General features: G+C 45.5%; 2 protein-coding genes across 5 annotated transcripts; both read left to right on the top strand.

Moving 5' to 3' along the window:
* Window positions 1-540: 540 nt before the first annotated feature.
* LOC133122895 (uncharacterized) lies at window positions 541-2505 on the top strand. Of its 3 annotated transcripts, none has more exons than XM_061233162.1 (3): window positions 541-762; window positions 1553-1634; window positions 1855-2505. In XM_061233162.1, the coding sequence occupies exons 2-3, from the start codon at window positions 1565-1567 to the stop codon at window positions 2307-2309; spliced, it is 525 nt and encodes a 174-aa protein (XP_061089146.1). In that variant the 5' UTR covers window positions 541-762; window positions 1553-1564; the 3' UTR covers window positions 2310-2505. The 3 variants fall into 3 exon arrangements, with proteins under 3 accessions (XP_061089146.1, XP_061089145.1, XP_061089144.1); XM_061233161.1 differs by having other exon boundaries at window positions 541-895; XM_061233160.1 differs by lacking the exon at window positions 541-762 and having other exon boundaries at window positions 904-1634.
* A 42-nt stretch (window positions 2506-2547) lies between these two features.
* Window positions 2548-19176, top strand: LOC133111707 (interleukin-6 receptor subunit beta-like). 2 transcript variants are annotated; one of them, XM_061222257.1, is made up of 12 exons: window positions 2548-6205; window positions 6539-6696; window positions 8351-8502; window positions 9558-9702; window positions 10857-10921; window positions 11911-12145; window positions 13720-13917; window positions 15105-15206; window positions 15838-15972; window positions 16310-16453; window positions 17638-17713; window positions 18375-19176. In XM_061222257.1, exons 1-12 carry the CDS (start codon window positions 5853-5855, stop codon window positions 18481-18483), a joined length of 1872 nt encoding a protein of 623 aa, XP_061078241.1. In that variant the 5' UTR covers window positions 2548-5852; the 3' UTR covers window positions 18484-19176. The 2 variants fall into 2 exon arrangements, with proteins under 2 accessions (XP_061078241.1, XP_061078250.1); XM_061222266.1 differs by lacking the exon at window positions 2548-6205 and having other exon boundaries at window positions 6217-6696.
* Window positions 19177-19182: the final 6 nt, after the last annotated feature.

The following is a 19182-nucleotide window of genomic DNA, read 5'->3' as shown; positions in this document are numbered from 1 at the left end:
CGCCTGTTCATCTGCCCCGCTGACTGCTCTCCTGCTACCGGACCTCCCCGCACGCCTACCGACTACGAGATTGCCTCTTCCCTCGGCACCGTGCTTTTTGTTCGTTTTGTATTTGTTTGGCTGGATCTTCGTGTATGGACTTTGTTTGTATTGACTACGCTCCTGGGACTCGTCCCGAATAAAGCCCTAACGGGACTTTATCTTACTATTGTTTCTGAGTCGTGCATTTTGGGTCCAACCCCCACGCACCCGTCTCAGGTTTGGGAATCTCAGAAACTGCTGATCTCCTGGGATTTTCACGCACACTAGTCTGTAGACTTTGCAATGAATGGTGCAAAGAACAAAAAAAAATCCAGTGAGCAGCAGTTCTGCTGACAGAAACGTCTTGTTAATGAGAGATGTCAGAGGAGAAGGGCCAGACTGGTCAACGCTGATAGGATGGTGACAGTAACGCAAATAACCACATATTACAACAGTGGTATGCAGAAGAGTGTGCAGACATCTGCAGTTCTGACTGGTCAACGCTGACAGGAAGGTGACAGTAATGGAAAATAACGACAAATAAGCACACACAACCCCCCCAAAAAAAACCAAAAAAAAAACCCCACATATTGCAACATCTACGGTTCTCAGAAACACATGTTTTTTTTTTTTAACTCAGGACGCGAGGTTATGATCCAGGGGGCCAGGGACTCTGCATAGCGGGGAAATCCCCCTCCCTCAGCCAAGCGTGCGCCTGACAACATACCTCTTCAGGACTAGGTGACACAATCCTTCTTTATGCCCTGAGAAACACGCTGTTGTGAGTGGCGGGACGATGATGGCATTTCAGGGGCTGAGTGGCTTGGAGGAGTTAAGCTCTTCGCCGGGGGTCGTTGGTGCCTGTGGGCGACGGGTAATGATGTTTCTGTTTTTTTGGATGCGATTCCTCGACCTATGTGAGTTGTGGTTTCACATTGGTTTTACATGGGGGGTTTTTTTTTAACGCTGTGCCCCAGTGCGCTTCTCACGCCTTCTCTGGCTTTCGGCTTTGGGAGAGAGACACGGTTTGGACGATGAGGATATGGGATGAAGAACTGTATTCACCGTCTCTTCCCTCTGCTGCTGCCTGGATTCAGTTTCTGTTCCTTTGTTTTTTTTTTTTTTTGTTTTTTTTTTTTTGGTACCTTTTGTGCTCCACCATACAAAGACATGCACGACAGGCTACTTTTACGTTGCTGCAAAAGGGGACGTGTGCTCAGTCGACTTACTTTATTCATTTAAATAAAGGTCAATGAATAAACACTAAAAGCTTTCACATCCTAACCCAGCAAAACTGAAATGCAGGGCAGTTCCTCAGAGATGAAAATGACAGACACCCTAAAAGTACTCTGAATGCATAATATCAAAATTTTGCCCGAGTAACAACGTACGTATGACACTAACTGAGGTCTCTGTCCTAACCATATATACTACACTGCTGCACCCAGTTTGCCTCTTTCCCGAAAACTGTGGATTCACCCAAGCAGGGGTGGCTGAAGCCCTCTGTGTGACCTCACCTGTCCGTTTCCAGGTGTGGGGAGCCATGGAGGAGCTGCGGGCGGTCCTCCTCCTCTTCCTCCTCCTCCTCATCCTCGCCCATGTCTGTCATCCAGGTAAGGGAAGGCCGTACTGATGTTACGGGGGGAACACAGCACTGTGCCTCTGGTCCAAAATAAGCTCTTCAAATAATCGTCTGTGATTTGGTATTTAGCTTCACACTTTTATCCAACGCGAATTACAGTTGATTAGACTAAGCATGGGACAATCATTGTGGCTCGGCCGGGGCTGAATGACCCTAACGACGATGTAATGGTGTCCTCCTGTTTCCTCCAGCCCTGGGATTGGCCGTGAGCTGCCAGTTGGAGTCTTTCCACGTCGGGCTTAATTTGTCCGCAGTGTGTCGCATAAATCAGCCCGCCCCACCGGGTTGCCTGGGCCAATCGCTTCGCCTCGTCGCAGACGGACAGCTCCTCCTGCCCTATCGCCACACCCGTGACGCTGGCTACTTCACGGTGCCAGCCGGCCCTGGGACCCGCCTCCACCTGCGCTGCGAGCTCGCCTGCCCTGGCCCGCGACCCAACGCCACGTGCGACATCACAGCCTGTGAGTGCGATGTCATCTCCGTTCCAACCGCCGCAATATTTTTCTCAGTCGAGGTCCGCCATCTTCAGGGACGTTCCAACCCGTTTAGACGTTCCTTTCCGGGGGGGGGGGCGACGTGGCTCAGGCAGCGAGAGCAGTCGTATTTAAAAAAAATACTTTTTCAAAACGGCAGCCAATTTAAATGACACCCCGTTCATATCTCGACTATGAGTTTCAAAGTGGTTACGTGCGTTAGAAAAGCAAGTTGCCAGCGAGTCGTCGTGTTGAAACCACGACTGTCACATTCTGCCAATGTTCGCTGCCAGGCGAGTTTCCGACTGGACTGAGTCAACCGTCGAGCGAGAACACTGAAAGGCCTCTCATTAAGGAGTATCCACGGCACAGTCAATCAATCGCACAAGCTAGGTGCGTTAATCGCACTTTGCCCAAATCAGTCTGATTAGGGTGTATCCTGTACCCGAGATGTGAAACTACCACATCTTTGCCTGATTTGGGGTGGCCTGTAGCGTAGTGGTCAAGGTAAATGACTGGGACACCCAAGGTTGGTGGTTCTAATCCCGGTATAGCCGCAATAAGACCCGCACAGCTGTTGGGCCCTTGAGCAAGGCCCTTAACCCTGCATTGCTCCAGGGGAGGATTGTCTCCTGCTTAGTCTAATCATCTGTACGTCGCTCTGGATAAGAGCGTCTGCCAAATGCCAATAATGTAATGTAATGATTTGATCCTTTTTTAGACTGCATGTGAACACAGTGAATAAGCGGCAAATCCTTACCTCGCTTGAATCAATCTAAAGTATTTACTGCAAAGACTGGTGCCCGGAAACACAAAAGACCTTGTTTTTATCACCACCATCTTTTTTCAGGATTAAGGATTAACATAACATACCATAGCATAGCATAGCACAGCATAGCACAGCATAGCATAGCACAGCATAGCACAGCATAGCATAGCATAGCATGGCATAGCAGAGCGTGGCATAGCCTAGCGTAACGTAGTGTAACGTCACGTCACATAACATCACATCACATCACATAACATAACGGCAAGAACAGGCCATTCAGCCCAGCAATGCTCCCATTTTCCAACCACTAAAGTGTACCTCCTGCTTAGTTTTCCCAGAAGCTAAATAGTATCTAGCACCGTGTCAAGCCTGGTCATGAAAACCCCCCAGTGTTTCTGCCTCCATTACATGACCTGGCAAGCTATTCCACACCTCTCTCTGTACGGTACATTAATAAGAACGATACTGCGAATGATGTGCAGAAGAGTTACCTCTTCTTCCTGCTGTTACAGTTTTTTTACAATCGTTTTCACACTTGTCTCAATACCATGTCCCCTTTTTCAAAACTCTTCACCCAGTGTGCTTTTGAAACATGCACTCGAGCACATCAGTTAACCTTTGGTGCAAAATGCACTTCAACCACCAAAACGCTTAATATTTCACCCAAAAGTGACTCATGCTCCCATAACTATAGCATATGCTTTCTCCCATAAGACTACTTTGTCACTCAATGTTCAATGAACTACAGAACACAAACAACTTGGAGCATTGCTAAATACATATATACACAAATATTTCAAGCCAAGCAGCTAAAGAACTTTTGATCTGTTGGTTTGCCTCTCATAATAGATGTCATGACTGAGTGTAGTAAATTTACAGTAAACTGTAAATGAATGTATGTTTTACTATATTGGAAACCCAGAATAACAATTTTTACTGAGTAATGTAAAACAATATATGATAAAGAAACGAATCACAAAAGCAACAGTATTCTTCAGAGGGTTTACTGTATTTTGATATAATATACTGTAATTCAGAAAAGAAAAATACAATACAATCAATTACTCAAAATACATTACATACATTACAATCAATAACAAATACATACCAAATGGCAATATCTTCACAATATACAGTAATTCTGCTCTGATGTTTCTGTAGCACTCTTGAAATGGTTGTAGTGCTTACACTGTCAATGTTTGGAAATATGTTCTTGTCTGCGATTATGTTGTTCCGTATTTCTCTTAGCCTGATGTTGTGTTGACAATGACCATCTCAACTATTGTATCCTCCTGTTGAGGCGTAAACATTCTTCTCCTTCCCCCTGTGTGAGATAACTGCTGGGTCCTGTAGTGAGTCAAAGACAAATGTGCACTGATAAATCTGCTTTTTCTGGAGACTTCTCAAATCACAGTACTGCTGTAATATACACATCAATTGAACTCCTTCAGTCAGAATGCTGTAAATACTGTATAGTACCTGTTGGTTTGCCTGAAAATCCTCACTATTGAAACCACTGTGGATCTAGGCAAGTTTGGTTGAACCCTCAACCTGATTCCCTCAGGGACAGACCATGATTTACCACATGATCAATGACTGTGGCTCTGATTTCATCAGACACAACTGTTCTTGCTCTTCCACGATGTCTTCTTCCTCTACCTCTGACTGCATCCATTTTCCCCACCAAGGCTAAAGAATGCAAATGCCAGTCCAAAGGTGGCCCCTTTTGTATATGTGGTAACAGGGCACAAACAACAAACACCTGGGTAGGTTGTTCACTGAAATGACAGCCAGGTGTTTCAACAGTACATATACAGCAGTAATAGCGGAAAAATCTCTTCAGTGACAACTACATCTATATTTACCCTATATACATGCACATTTCAATGCAAGTATGATCACTTTTGTTTAGATGGTAACAAGGCTGCAAACAAAAAAAATGAATAAACTGAATAAACTTTCTGCTCAAATCAGAATGATCTGACGTATTTCAAGCATATAGTTTCATTTTTCTGCCCAAATGCAGCATATTTCCTTCCACAATGATCAGAATTTTATTGGGTTTTGAACTGAAAGTGAACTGTTTTGAACAGAGTATCTAAATGTCTGCAAAATGTGCTGTATTTGTACAAACATTTGCTGGTAGTGAACACTGACTGAGAGAGGTATTCATGAATTTTGGAAGAAGTGGTGATTGAATGCCTTTAGTATGAAAGCAATGCAAAAATATCCACAGTTTGGTTCACATAGTCTAATGATATGGTGAATGTGTGAAGTGTTTTGAAAAAGTGGACATGGTATTGAGACAAGTGTGAAAAGCCGGTTTTTCCCTACAGGGGCAGTTATGAAGGAGAATTTAACTTTGCTTGGCTTGTTGTATACTGGCGGGTGGAGATGACAGTTTTGGCAGGGTTTGTCTCTGTCATTTGGCTACTGAGAGCAGAAGAGGGGAGAGGAACTGCCGCGAGCGTTTGTCAGAATTTGTTGCTGAACTTACGGGTTTCCTGTTTGTGTGCCCCAGCCATGGTTGCCTGTTCCAAGAAGCAGAGAAAAGTCAGTGTTGACTGTGAAAAGATGAAAAGAAACGAGAAAAAAAACATGCGAAGTGAGGCTTGGGCCCTCTCTCTTCTTCTTTCTTTTCTTCTTGTCATTACGTTACGGTTATGCACCTGACACTTTCATCCAAAGCCACTTACGGTTGATTAGACTAAGCAGGGGCCAATCCCCCCCCCCCCCCCCCAGTAGCTGTGTTCAAGGGCACGACAGCTCCACTGATCTTATTGTGGCTGAACCACCAACCTTCCAGGTCCCAGGTCATGCAGCTTAGCCACAAGGCCACAGGCTGCCCTGTTCTCACCGGTTTTCTTTTCTGTGTGTGTGTGTGTGTGTGTATGTGTGTGTGTGTGTGTATGTGTGTGTGTGTGTATGTGTGTGTGTGTGTGGGTGTATGTGTGTGTATGTGTATGTGTGTGTGTGTGTGTTGTGTGGGTGTATGTGTGTGTATGTGTGTATGTGTGTATGTGTGTGTGTTGTGTGTGTTGTGTGTGTGTGTGTGTGTATGTGTGTATGTGTGTATGTGTGTGTGTGTGTATGTGTGTGTGTGTGTGTGTGTGCTCCCTCCCCGTCCACAGACCCCCCCTCTCCCCCCTCTCCCCCCCCTGCCCCGCGCTGCCACATCCTCAGTGACGGGATCCCGGACCTGCACTGTGACTGGGGCCCTGGAGGAGATGCCCGGCTCCCTGACACCCACGCCAGGCTACCTGAGATCTACACCCTCCACTGGGAGCCCACTCTGGAGGGGTGAGGGGCAGGGCAGGGCAGGGCAGGGCAGCGGACAGCATGCTTGTTGTTGGTGACGCTTTAAGGGTTCCCATTCCGCTGCTCACTGCCCTGCTGACTTGAGATAGCATGCTAGTTCTGTGCGTCCTGTATATTGTGGGAAATTAAATGGAGTACTTTAGAATGGGGAATAAAACATGATCACCTCAAGCTTGTTTATTATTAACTGGGTCCCAAAAAATCTGTTGAAACGTGCTTCTGTGTACATATATACAATACATGGTTGCATCGGTGTGTGTGTGTGTGTGTGTGTGTGTAGTACCCTTCCATCTCACAACCTGATTGTGTTTGCAGTTCCAGCTTTCCGGACGGTATGACAGTCAAAACCATGAATGCCACTATCCTACGCAAAGACATCCAACTGGCGAACGACATGACTGTATGGGTCGTCGCCAACAACAGCCTGGGCTCTGTGCAGTCCCAAAAATATTCCTTCAACACCGGAGCCGTCGGTACGTTCCCGGACCCGCCCCGCGCCACCCTTGCCTCTTCTCCTCTGTACATAATCCCTTGGGGGTCTTATAACCCCCCATCTCTGAGGTGCTGTCACTTAAAACGAGATGGTACGTCGGAGTGGGAAAGATGAATGATGACTGACCACACCTGTGTAAAAAAAAAAAAACCCATAGAAGAGTTAGCTCTAGAGTTACCTCTTTAACCATAGAAGAGTCAGCTCTAGAGTTGCCTCTTTAACCATAGAAGTGTCACCTCTAGTTTCCTCTTTAACCATAGAAGAGTTACCTCTAGAGTTACCTCTTTAACCATAGAAGAGTCAGCTCTAGTGTTGCCTCTTTAACCATAGAAGTGTCACCTCTAGTTTCCTCTTTAACCATAGAAGAGTTACCTCTTTAAACCATAGAAGGGTCAGCTCTAGAGTTACCTCTTTAACCATAGAAGAGTCACCTCTAGAGTTTCCTCTTTAACCATAGAAGGGTCAGCTCTAGAGTTACCTCTTTAACCATAGAAGGGTCAGGTCTAGAGTTACCTCTTTAACCATGGAAGGGTCAGCCCTAGAGTTACCTCTTTAACCATAGAAGAGTCAGCCCTAGAGTTACCTCTTTAACCATAGAAGAGTCAGCTCTAGAGTTGCCTCTTTAACCATAGAAGTGTCACCTCTAGTTTCCTCTTTAACCATAGAAGAGTTACCTCTTTAAACCATAGAAGGGTCAGCTCTAGAGTTGCCTCTTTAACCATAGAAGAGTCACCTCTAGAGTTTCCTCTTTAACCATAGAAGGGTCAGCTCTAGAGTTACCTCTTTAACCATAGAGGGGTCAGCTCTAGAGTTACCTCTTTAATCATAGAAGAGTCACCTCTAGAGTTTCCTCTTTAACCATAGAAGGGTCAGCTCTAGAGTTACCTCTTTAACCATAGAAGGGTCAGCTCTAGAGTTACCTCTTTAACCATAGAAGGGTCAGCTCTAGAGTGACCTCTTTAACCATGGAAGGGTCAGCTCTAGAGTTATCTCTTTAACCATAGAAGAGTCAGCTCTAGAGTTGCCTGTTTAACCATAGAAGAGTCAGCTCTAGAGTTACCTCTTTAACCATAGAAGAGTCAGCTCTAGAGTTACCTCTTTAACCATAGAAGAGTCAGCTCTAGAGTTACCTCTTTAACCATAGAAGGGTCACCTCTAGTTCCCTCTTTAACCATAGAAGAGTCACCTCTAGTTTCCTCTTTAACCATAGAAGAGTTACCTCTTTAAACCATAGAAGGGTCAGCTCTAGAGTTTCCTCTTTAACCATAGAAGGGTCAGCTCTAGAGTTTCCTCTTTAACCATAGAGGGGTCAGCTCTAGAGTTACCTCTTTAACCATAGAAGAGTCACCTCTAGAGTTTCCTCTTTAACCATAGAAGGGTCAGCTCTAGAGTTACCTCTTTAACCATAGAAGGGTCAGCTCTAGAGTTACCTCTTTAACCATGGAAGGGTCAGCTCTAGAGTTACCTCTTTAACCATAGAAGAGTCAGCTCTAGAGTTGCCTGTTTAACCATAGAAGAGTCACCTCTAGTTACCTCTTTAACCATAGAAGAGTCAGGTCTAGTTACCTCTTTAACCATAGAAGAGTTAAAGTGAGTTAAACGCTTTTTGTGCCTCTGCCTCTCGTCCTGAGCAGTGAAGCCCCGCCCCCCGGTGGTCACCGAGAACGTGTCTCATGCCTTTTACCTGGAGATTCTGTGGGACTTCGTGTGTCTGGCACGGTTCGACATGCCCGACATCAGCTGCCAGGCCCAGTACCGCAGGCCCGACCAGGTCTCCTGGACCGAGGTGAGGCCTTTCTTAAATATAAATCACTCTTATTTACATAACTTTTTTTTTTTTTGCTAAATAATGCTAAAATAATTGCAAATGAGGTTTGGCAGTTTTTATTCATTTCAGGATTTGCCAATGGGGTAAGAAAATCTGACTTCTCAAGCGACTGATACCTTAAATATTTTCTAATTTAATATTTTCTACTCGAGAGATAAAAATGAGGTTTTAAGACTCATTACAAGACGAAAACGCTTGCTCAAACACTTTTTTGCAAGATTTAAAATCACACAAAACCCTTCATTACCCTCAATGCAGTTTGGACCGTTAACATCCCGAGTTGTATACGCCCTCAAAATATAACTTGCTTCTATTTTTCACCACATTATTATAGAGGCTCAGGGTGAACCCCAAAACACCAGAATGGGATCTGTCACCAGCCTGCCTTGAATCTCATTCCTTTGAGAAGTGCAGACTTGATAGTCTGTTTGTGTGTGAGAGAGGGGGGCGCGATAAAGAGAGAGATCGATCACAGAGGCACAAAGGGAAGCTGAGAGCAGGCGCATCCTCTCGTGTGGCAGCCTGTAGTGTAGTGGTTAAGGTGAATGACTGGGACCCGCAAGGTCAGTGGTTCTAATCCTGGTGTAGCCACAATAAGATCCGCACAGCCGTTGGGCCCTTGAGCAAGGCCCTTAACCCTGCATTGCTCCAGGGGAGGATTGTCTCCTGCTTAGTCTAATCAACTGTATGTAGCTCTGGATAAGAGCGTCTGCCAAATGCCAATAATGTAATGTAATGTAATGTAATGTAATGTAATGTGTCGTTTCGCCTGTAATTGGGCTCTGTGCCACAAGGACATCCCAGCAAGCAGAAGGAGGCAAAGTCTTTCTTGTAATGGCAACGGGTCGAGAAGACGGCTGGCCGAACGGGTGATTCGAGACGAGTTAGAATTTTCTAGGAACTGTGGCGAGAAAGTCTCACGAGAAAGAGCGAGGGAGGAACTGATGGCGTGAGAGAGACTACGGTTCTTACGTCAGCGCTGTGCGTACGCGCACTTTCTGTGTGCACCGCAGGGAGAATACGTGGCTCAGTACAGGTTCCTGTTGGAGGGGACCGAGCCCTTCACTGCGTACGTGTTCCGGGTGTGCTGTGCCTGCCCGGGAAGCAGTTACTGGAGTGACTGGAGTGACGATTACACTGCGCTAACCGCCGAGGCCGGTAAGGGTTACTCTGCGGTGCTCATGGGTAATGTAGTTTGGTGGGCCTGCAACCCAGCAGGCCGGGGCACATGCGCTGCGCCCAAATGTTATGTGAATGTGTTCAGCAGGAAAGACAGCATTGAGCTGAACGTCCAATTGCAGAACGTCATGGATGTGGCAACTGGAATTACACTCAGTGAGCACTTTATTAGGTATTTATTAGACTTATTTTTTTAGACTTCTACTGCTGTAGCCTGTACACTTAGAGTTATGATGCGTTGTGTGTATAATGTGTGGTTATTTGCGTTACTGCGTTAACTTCCTGTCAGCTTTGACCAGTCAGGCCATTCTCCTCTGACGTCTCTCATTAACAAGAGATTTCTGTCTGCAGAACTGCTGCTCACTGGATTTTTCTGAGATACTCAAACCACCCAACAATCATTCCATGGTCAAAGATTTTTTGTCCATTCTGACGGTTGATGTGAACATTAACTGAAGCTCCTGACCCGTATCTTCATGATTTATACATTGCATTGCACTGCTGCCACACAATTGGTTGATTTGATAATCGCATTAATAAGTAGGTGTAAAAAAGTAAAAAAGATTAATTAATGTTAATTAATGTTCCTAATAAAGTGCTCGGTGAGTGTAAATACTTTAGGAATTCCAAAAAATAGTATCTCTAGAAAACTCAAAACGTATCATTTATTCTATGAATGTATAAAGCACAAACATGATATGCACAAACTTTCTCTCTCCCCCCTCGCTCTCTCTCTCTCTCTCTCTCTCTCTCACTCTCTCTCTCCCTCTCTCCCCTCTCTCGCTCTCTCTCTCTCTCTCTCTCACTCTCTCTCTCCCTCTCTCCCCTCTCTCTCTCTCACTCTCTCTCTCCCTCTCTCCCCTCTCTCTCTCCCTCTCCCTCTCCCTCTCCCTCTCTCTCTCTCTCTCTCTCTCTCTCTCTCTCTCCCCCCCTCTCTCCCCTCTCTCTCCATTGTGGCACCTCTTACACATGCTCTTTATTAACAGCTGTTTGAGGCCTAATCATTACTATCAAAGGACAGGGAAGGGGTGTGAATCTCTCTCTGACTCTCTCTCCCCTCCCTCTCTGACTCTCTCTCTCTCTCTCTCTCTGTCCCTCTCTCTCTCCCTCGCTTACTCCCCCCTCCCCCTCAGCCCCTGTAGGAGTTGTGGATGTGTGGAGTGACTCTCGGGAAACGGACCAGGCCGTAGTCTGGAAGGTAGCCCAAGCTGTTCCCATCTCTCAATCAATTTAGGCCTTATCCAGAAAGTGGTATCATTTTGTTGCCAGTAAATCTGCTCTTTTTGCCCAAAAAAAGAAGAAGAATTTTTTTTTGTAAACTTTTCAGCTGATATCCAGAAGCTTGCTTCTATTTTTCACAGAACATATATAATAGTTTACGTAGTGTACACAGTTCATATACTGTTAGCTGTTGAATGTTAGTTTCTCTGTGATTAGCATGATATCTCTCACAGACACCATATTTAATTTATGTCTCTGTCTCTCTGTGTACCTCTCAAATATCCCTTCTCCCCCCCCCACCAACACACATATACAAACACACAAATACACACTCCCACACACACCCCCACACACCCACATGCACACACACACACACACACACACACATATACACACACAAATACATAAACACAAACACACACACACACACATACACACATATACACACACTTACACACAAATACATAAACACGAACACACACACACACACACACACATATACACACACTTACACACACAAATACATAAACACGAACACACACACACACTTACACACACAAATACATAAACACGAACACACACACACACACACATATACACACACATGCACACACAAATACATAAACACGAACACGCACACACATATACACACACTTACACACACAAATACATAAACACACACACACACATTCTCTCACACACACACACACACACACACACACACACACACACACACACATATACACACACACACACACGCACATATACACACACTTACACACACAAATACATAAACACGAACACACACACACACATATACACACTTACACACACAAATACATAAACACAAACACACACACACACACACATATATACACACACACACACACACACTTACACACACACACACACACACACACACACATACACACTTACACACACACACTCACACACACACACATGCAGGAGCTGCCTCTTTCCCAGGCTCGGGGCACAGTGCTGGCATATGAGGTGGCAGTAGAACATGGTGGGGGCAATAGAACAGTGCTGAATGTCACCACAGCGCAGGCAGGGGGCAGTAATGACACCGGGGCGTGCTGTCGCCTCCCGCTGCCTCTGCTGGGGGTCACGGCTGTGACCATTTCGGCGATAAACTCTGTGGGTCGCACACGCCCTGCCCTGCTGGCCCTCCCCACCACAGGTAAGCCCCTGTAATGTCGTTTTGTCCCTGACTTTTCCAGAACAAAAATTGATAGTTATGGTTATAGTTATAGTTATGGTTCTTGGTGTGGATGCTCAGATCGTTATGGTTATAGATATAGTTCTAGTTCTTGGTGTGTATGTTCACATCATTATAGTTATATTTAGGGTTCTAGTTCTTGGTGTGGATATGTCTCTTATGGTTCTTGGTGTGGATGCTCAGATTGTTATGGTTATAGATATAGTTCTAGTTCTTGGTGTGGATGTTCACATCATTATGGTTATAGATATGGTTATAGATATGGTTATAGATATGGTTCTAGTTATGTTTATAGTTGTGGTTATAGTTATGGTTATAGTTATAGTTGTGGTTATAGTTATAGTTACAGTTGTGGTTATAGTAATGGTTATAGTTATAGTTGTGGTTATAGTTATAGTTACAGTTGTGGTTATAGTAATGGTTATAGTTATAGTTGTGGTTATAGTTATAGTTACAGTTGTGGTTATAGTAATGTTTATAGTTACGGTTGTGGTTATAGTTATAGTTACAGTTGTGGTTATAGTAATGGTTATAGTTATGGTTGTGGTTATATTTATAGTTACAGTTGTGGTTATAGTAATGGTTATAGTTATGGTTGTGGTTATATTTATAGTTACAGTTGTGGTTATAGTAATGGTTATAGTTATGGTTGTGGTTATAGTTATAGTTACAGTTGTGGTTATAGTAATGGTTATAGTTATAGTTGTGGTTATAGTTATAGTTACAGTTGTGGTTATAGTAATGTTTATAGTTATGGTTGTGGTTATAGTTATAGTTACAGTTGTGGTTATAGTAATGTTTATAGTTATGGTTGTGGTTATAGTAATAGTTACAGTTGTGGTTATAGTAATGTTTATAGTTATGGTTGTGGTTATAGTTATAGTTACAGTTGTGGTTATAGTAATGTTTATAGTTATGGTTGTGGTTATAGTTATAGTTACAGTTGTGGTTATAGTAATGTTTATAATTATGGTTGTGGTTATAGTTATAGTTACAGTTGTGGTTATAGTAATGGTTATAGTTATGGTTGTGGTTATATTTATAGTTACAGTTGTGGTTATAGTAATGGTTATAGTTATGGTTGTGGTTATAGTTATAGTTACAGTTGTGGTTATAGTAATGGTTATAGTTATGGTTGTGGTTATAGTTATAGTTACAGTTGTGGTTATAGTAATGGTTATAGTTATGGTTGTGGTTATAGTTATAGTTACAGTTGTGGTTATAGTTATAGTTGTGGTTATAGTAATGGTTATAGTTATGGTTGTGGTTATAGTTATAGTTACAGTTGTGGTTATAGTCATGGTTATAGTTATAGTTGTGGTTATAGTTATAGTTACAGTTGTGGTTATAGTTATAGTTCTGGTTATAGTAATGGTTATAATTATGGTTGTGGTTATAGTTATAGTTACAGTTGTGGTTATAGTAATGGTTATAGTTATAGTTGTGGTTCTTGGTGTGGTTCCTGGTGTGGACGGGCCGTGACAGTGTGACGTGGCTTACAAGGCGCTGTGTGAAATGGTGATGTATCCTCACAGGTGACCCAATGCCTGGGCTCCTCTCTGTCTCCGTGGTGATGAAAAGGCGTGCCTTTGCTGTGTCCTGGGACCTGCCCTCCCCCCTCGCTGAGACCATAGAGGAGTATGTGCTCCAACAGGAAGTGGCGGGACTCCTGGTCGCACAGGGTTTTGATTGGACAAGGGCAAACACAACTCAGAGAAGCATCATTCTGACAGGTGATTCTGGGTGTGTGTTTGTACGCTTGTGTGGGTGTGTCTGTGTATATGTCCATGTGTATGTGTGTGTGTGCGTGTGCGTGTGCGTGTGTGCGTGTGTGTGTGTATGTATTGGCGTGTGTGTATGTGTGTTTATATGTATCGGTGTGTATGTGTATGTGTGTGTGTGTGTATATGTATTGGCATGTGTTTGTGTGTGTGTATCTGTCTGTGTATGTATATGAATCGGTGTGTGTGTATATGTATCGGTGTGTGCGTGTGTGTGTGTGTCTGTATGTATATGAATCGGTGTGTGTCTGTGTGTATATGTTTGGTGTGTGTGTGTGTGTGTTTGGCGTGTGTGTGTGTGTGTGTTTGTGTGTGTGTGTGTGTGTGTGTGTGTGTGTGTGAGAGTGTGAGAGTGTGTGTGTGTGTGTGTGTGAGAGTGTGAGAGTGTGAGAGTGTGAGAGTGTGAGAGTGTGAGAGTGTGTGTGTGTGTGTGTGTGTCTCTGTGTCTGTGTCTGTGTGTGTGTGTGTGTGTGTGAGTGTGTGTGAGTGTGTGTGTGTGTGTTTGTGTGTGTTTGTGTGTGTGAGTGTGTTTGTGTGTGTCTATGTGTCTATGTGTGTGTGTGTGTGTGTGTGTGTGAGAGAGTGTGTGTGAGTGTGTGTGTGTGTGTGTGTGTGTATCTGTGTGTGTATCTGTGTGTGTGTGTGTGTGTGTGTGTGTGAGAGTGTGTGTGTGTGTGTGTGTATCTGTGTGTGTGTGTGTGTGTGTGTGAGTGTGTGTGTATCTGTGTGTGTGTGTGTGTGTGTGTGTGTGTGAGTCTGTGTGTGTGTGTGTGTGTACATGAAAGGCCAGTTAGATAAGTGTAGAGCCTGAGGTGGCGTCAGTTTCAGCGTGGCCTGACTGATTAATTTGCAGGTGCTGTACGCAGTCATTTCCCAGACAGCTCTCCTGTGTGCCATGACATGGCCAATGGGTGGGGGGTGGGCATTAGGCCATCACCGTGCCCCCTGTGATGGCTGTGCAGAGGAGGCTGAAAATGGCCTGCCAATGTCAGATATCATTTTCATAATCGCTGCTCACTGATCTGCGAGAACAGGCCGATTCAGTTCTTTTCATTTCAGTTCGGTTCGGTTTGAAGTGATCCTGGCACTCTCCGGGTGACTGCTGTGTCCGTGTCCCCCCCCCCCCCCCCCCCCTACAGGTGCCTTTCAGAACTACACCCCGTACAGTTTGTCACTGTTCGCCGTCTCGGGCGGTCGCAGCCGCCGGCTTGGGTCTGTGATTGGGTACACTCGACAGGGGGGTGAGTAGTGAACCAGCCCGGTGCCGTGTGCTGTTTTTGTCCTACGCTCTGCGCAGGGGGGTTGGAGAAACTATTACATTACATCACAGTTACATTACATCGCAGGGCGGCCTGTAGCGTAGTGGTTAAGGTAAAGGCCTGGGACCCGCAAGGTCGGTGGTTCTAATCCCCGGTGTAGCCACGATAAGGTCCGCACAGCCGTCGGGCCCTTAACCCTGCATTGCTCCAGGGGAGGATTGTCTCCTGCTTAGTCTAAGCCGCTGCATGTCACTCTGGATAAGAGCGTCTGCCAAAATGCCAATAATGTAATGTAATGTAATGTAATGGAACATTTATTTAGCTGACCCTTTTATCCAAAGCGACTTTAGTCAAAATTGATTAGACGAAGCAGGGCCCAGTCCCTCCTGGAATGTAGGCCTTGCTTAAGGGTTCCAACCGCTGTGACTACAATGGAACCACCAACCTCCTGGGCCCAGGTCAAGCCACTTAGCCACTAGGTTGTAGGCTTCCCCACGAATTGTTCAGTTAATTACCAGGACTGGATTTAGCCAGAGGAGCTGAGCAGGGCTCTTGAGTGCCGTTCTCACTCACCTGTAACCCCCCCCCCCCCCACCACCTGTGCCCCGCCCAGTGCCCCCCGCGGTGCCAGAGTTCCAGGTCTCCAGATTATCCTCCTCTGACGCCACTCTGACATGGCAGCACATTCCCCTGAACAAGAGGATGGGTGTAATCCAGCGCTACAGACTGAGACAGCGAGACGGCCCAGGTACTGAACACCGCTGAACACTCAGAGCAGGTACTGAACACTGCTGAACACTCAGAGCAGGTACTGAACACCCCTGAACACTCAGAGCAGGTACTGAATACCCCTAAACAGGTACTGAATACCCCTGAACACTCAGAGCAGGTACTGAATACCCATAAACAGGTAATGAATACCCCTGAACACTCAGAGCAGGTACTGAACACCCCTGAACACTCAGAGCAGGTACTGAACACTCAGAGCAGGTAATGAACACCCCCTCCCTCTCTCTCTCCCTCTCCCTCTCTCCCTCTCTCTCTCTCTCTCTCTCTCTCTCTCCCTCTCTCTCTTTCTCTCTCAGAGCACACAGTAGATGGGAACAGTACCAGCCTGCAGGTGTCCAGTCTGCAGCCGGGTCAGGTGTACCAGTTCTGGATCGCCGCCCAGACTGAGGCAGGAGCGGGATCAGAAAACACCCTCCAGTTCTCCACCCACTACCACACAGGTATGGTCACTGTGCTAACAGGGTTAAACCCCCAAATCTGCCCAAATCTGCCATGCCTCCCCCACCACACAGGTACCCCCAAATCTGCTCAAATCTGCCATGCCCCCACCACACAGGTACCCCAAATCTGCCCAAATCTGCCTTGCCTCTCTCCCCCCCCCACCACACAGGTACCCCAAATCTGCCCAAATCTGCCATGCCCCCCCCCCACCACCACCACACAGATACCCCAAATCTGCTCAAATCTGCCATGCCTCCCCCCGCCCCCACCACCACCACACAGGTACCCCAAATCTGCCCAAATCTGCCATGCCTCTCCCCCCCCCCCACCACACAGGTACCCCAAATCTGCCCAAATCTGCCATTAGAGGGTAGCAGTTGCTACAATGGAGACAAATCATCGAGTGTCAGTTTGAAACCGTAACGTGATCTCAATTTCAAACACGAAAGTAAATCTCATACGAGTATTTTAGTGTTATGTTTAGTCTAATTATTATATTACTTACTGCTAAATAAGACAGGTGAGAGTTTGACTCATTTCAAGATTTGCCAATGGGTAAGAATTTCTTATTTTGTCAAGCAAGCAGTTACTAACAAACTAATTTGAGAGAGAGAGAAAAAAAAGATCTAAAATCAAAAAATCGAATTTCCCTTTTACACTTTTTCAGTGCATTCTCCAGCACTGAAAAAATGTCTGTCATAACAAGCGTTTTTGAAAATCCGACTTCAGTCTTAAAATCGTATGTCTATAAAGTACAAATTTTGCTTAAGTTGAGTAACGGTTTGCTTGACATGGGTCAGACTGGCTCACCTCTGGCTGATTTAACAAAGAAGTGACATGAGTAAGAATTTCGGTCTCAACATAAGACTATGAACGTAATTGTCACTGGTTTTTACAGGGAGAGTACGTATGCAGTTCAAGGCTTTTGTAGCCAGGCTGCTTGCTCTCATGCCATACAAAAGTGGAATACTAAATTGAAATAAAATATCTTATCAAAAATGAAATATAATCAACATGTCACAGTATGTTTGGCAAATTTACACATTTCTTCCGCTTTCAGATATTGCCGTATGTATTTTTATGAATGCATTGCTGTGAAATATATTTCTGATTATATTTCCCCAAATATCCATATGTGTTGCTGTGTGGCCCATAACATCCTGTTTCCTTCCCCCTCCCTAAGATGACTACACCTCCACGGTACTGACCACGCTGGCCCTGTTCGGCTTGGGACTGCTTGTTGTGTTCCTGCTGTGCCGGTGAGAAGGGTGGACTGGGTTTATATTGCCATCCTGTGCTGGGGGGGAGGGAGTGAGGGGGAGAGAGGGGGAGCGAGAGAGAAAGAGGGAAGGAGGGAGAGAGGGAGAGAGATGGGGAGAGAGGGGGAGAGAGATGGGGAGAGAGGGGGAGCGAGAGAGAAAGAGGGAAGGAGGGAGAGAGGGAGAGAGGGGGAGCGAGAGAGAAAGAGGGAAGGAGGGAGAGAGGGAGAGAGGGAGAGAGATGGGGAGAGAGGGGGAGCGAGAGAGAAAGAGGGAAGGAGGGAGAGAGATGGAGAGACAGGGGGGAGGGAACGAGAGAGAGGGAAGGAGGGAGAGAGAGGGGGGGAGGGAAGGAGAAAGAGGGGGAGAGAGAGGGGGAAAGATGGAGAGAGAGGGAGAGAGGAGGAGAGAGAGGGCTGAGTGTTCAGTACCGGCACTTCAGTTTAGGGACACCCTATATTTGGGCCAGCCATCATGACTGGGACCTGCGAGGTACGGTGGGTTGATCCTCAGTGTTTGGCCCGTGAGCAAGGCCCTTAACCCTGCGTCGCTCCAGGGGGGACTTTTTCCTGCTTAGTCTAATCAACTGTACGTCGCTCTGGACGAACACGTCGGCGAAATGAATTGAAACGCTCACACTGACATGCATTACCGTTTGTAGACACCGGAGGGCAGTCTACTCTGTGCTTCCAGCGTGGTGCTTCGATAAGGTGCCTGACCTGGCCAACAGCAAAGTGTTCCTGCAGGTGAGCGCTGTGTGCCAATTTTAAATTGGGGATGGGCGATATGGCCTAAAATTTATATCACGGTATATTTAGAATTTTGGATGGTAACAATATACACTCGCAGAGCACTTTATTAGCAGCATTTTTACTTTATTACACCTACTTATTCCTGCGATTATTTAATCAGCCAATGGTGTGGTAGCAGCGCACTGAATACAATCATGTAGATACGGGTCAGGAGCTTCGGTTAATGTTCACATCAACCATCAGAATGGGGAAAAAATGTCATCTAACTGACTTTGACTGTGGCGTATGATTGACGCACACTAGTCTCTAGAGTTTGCAGAGGATGGTGCAAAAAACAAAAAACATCCAGTGAGCAGCAGTTCTGCAGACAGAAACGCCTTGTTAATGAGAGACGTCAGAGGAGAAGGGTCCAGAGAAGGGTCCAGCTGACAGGAAGGTGACAGTAATGCAAATAACCACACATTAAAACAGTGGTATGCAGAAGAGCATCTCTGAACACACAACGCATCATAACTCTAAGTGGATAGGCTACAGCAGTAGAAGTCTAATAAAGTGCTCGGTGAGTGTATATATAAAGCTATATGCTTTTTTTTCTCCTAATGTCAGCAGTCAATGCTTTAAGAGGAATACAAGGCTAAATGTTCCCTTGAAGTAACGATAAGGTTATTAATTAGCATTATTGTTTTTGTGTAAAAGGGAAAAGTACACTCACGTGCG

The sequence above is a fragment of the Conger conger genome, chromosome 2, assembly GCF_963514075.1.
Source record: "Conger conger chromosome 2, fConCon1.1, whole genome shotgun sequence".
NCBI classification, from domain to species: Eukaryota; Metazoa; Chordata; class Actinopteri; order Anguilliformes; family Congridae; genus Conger; species Conger conger.
This window is presented reverse-complemented; position numbering and strand designations above follow the sequence as displayed.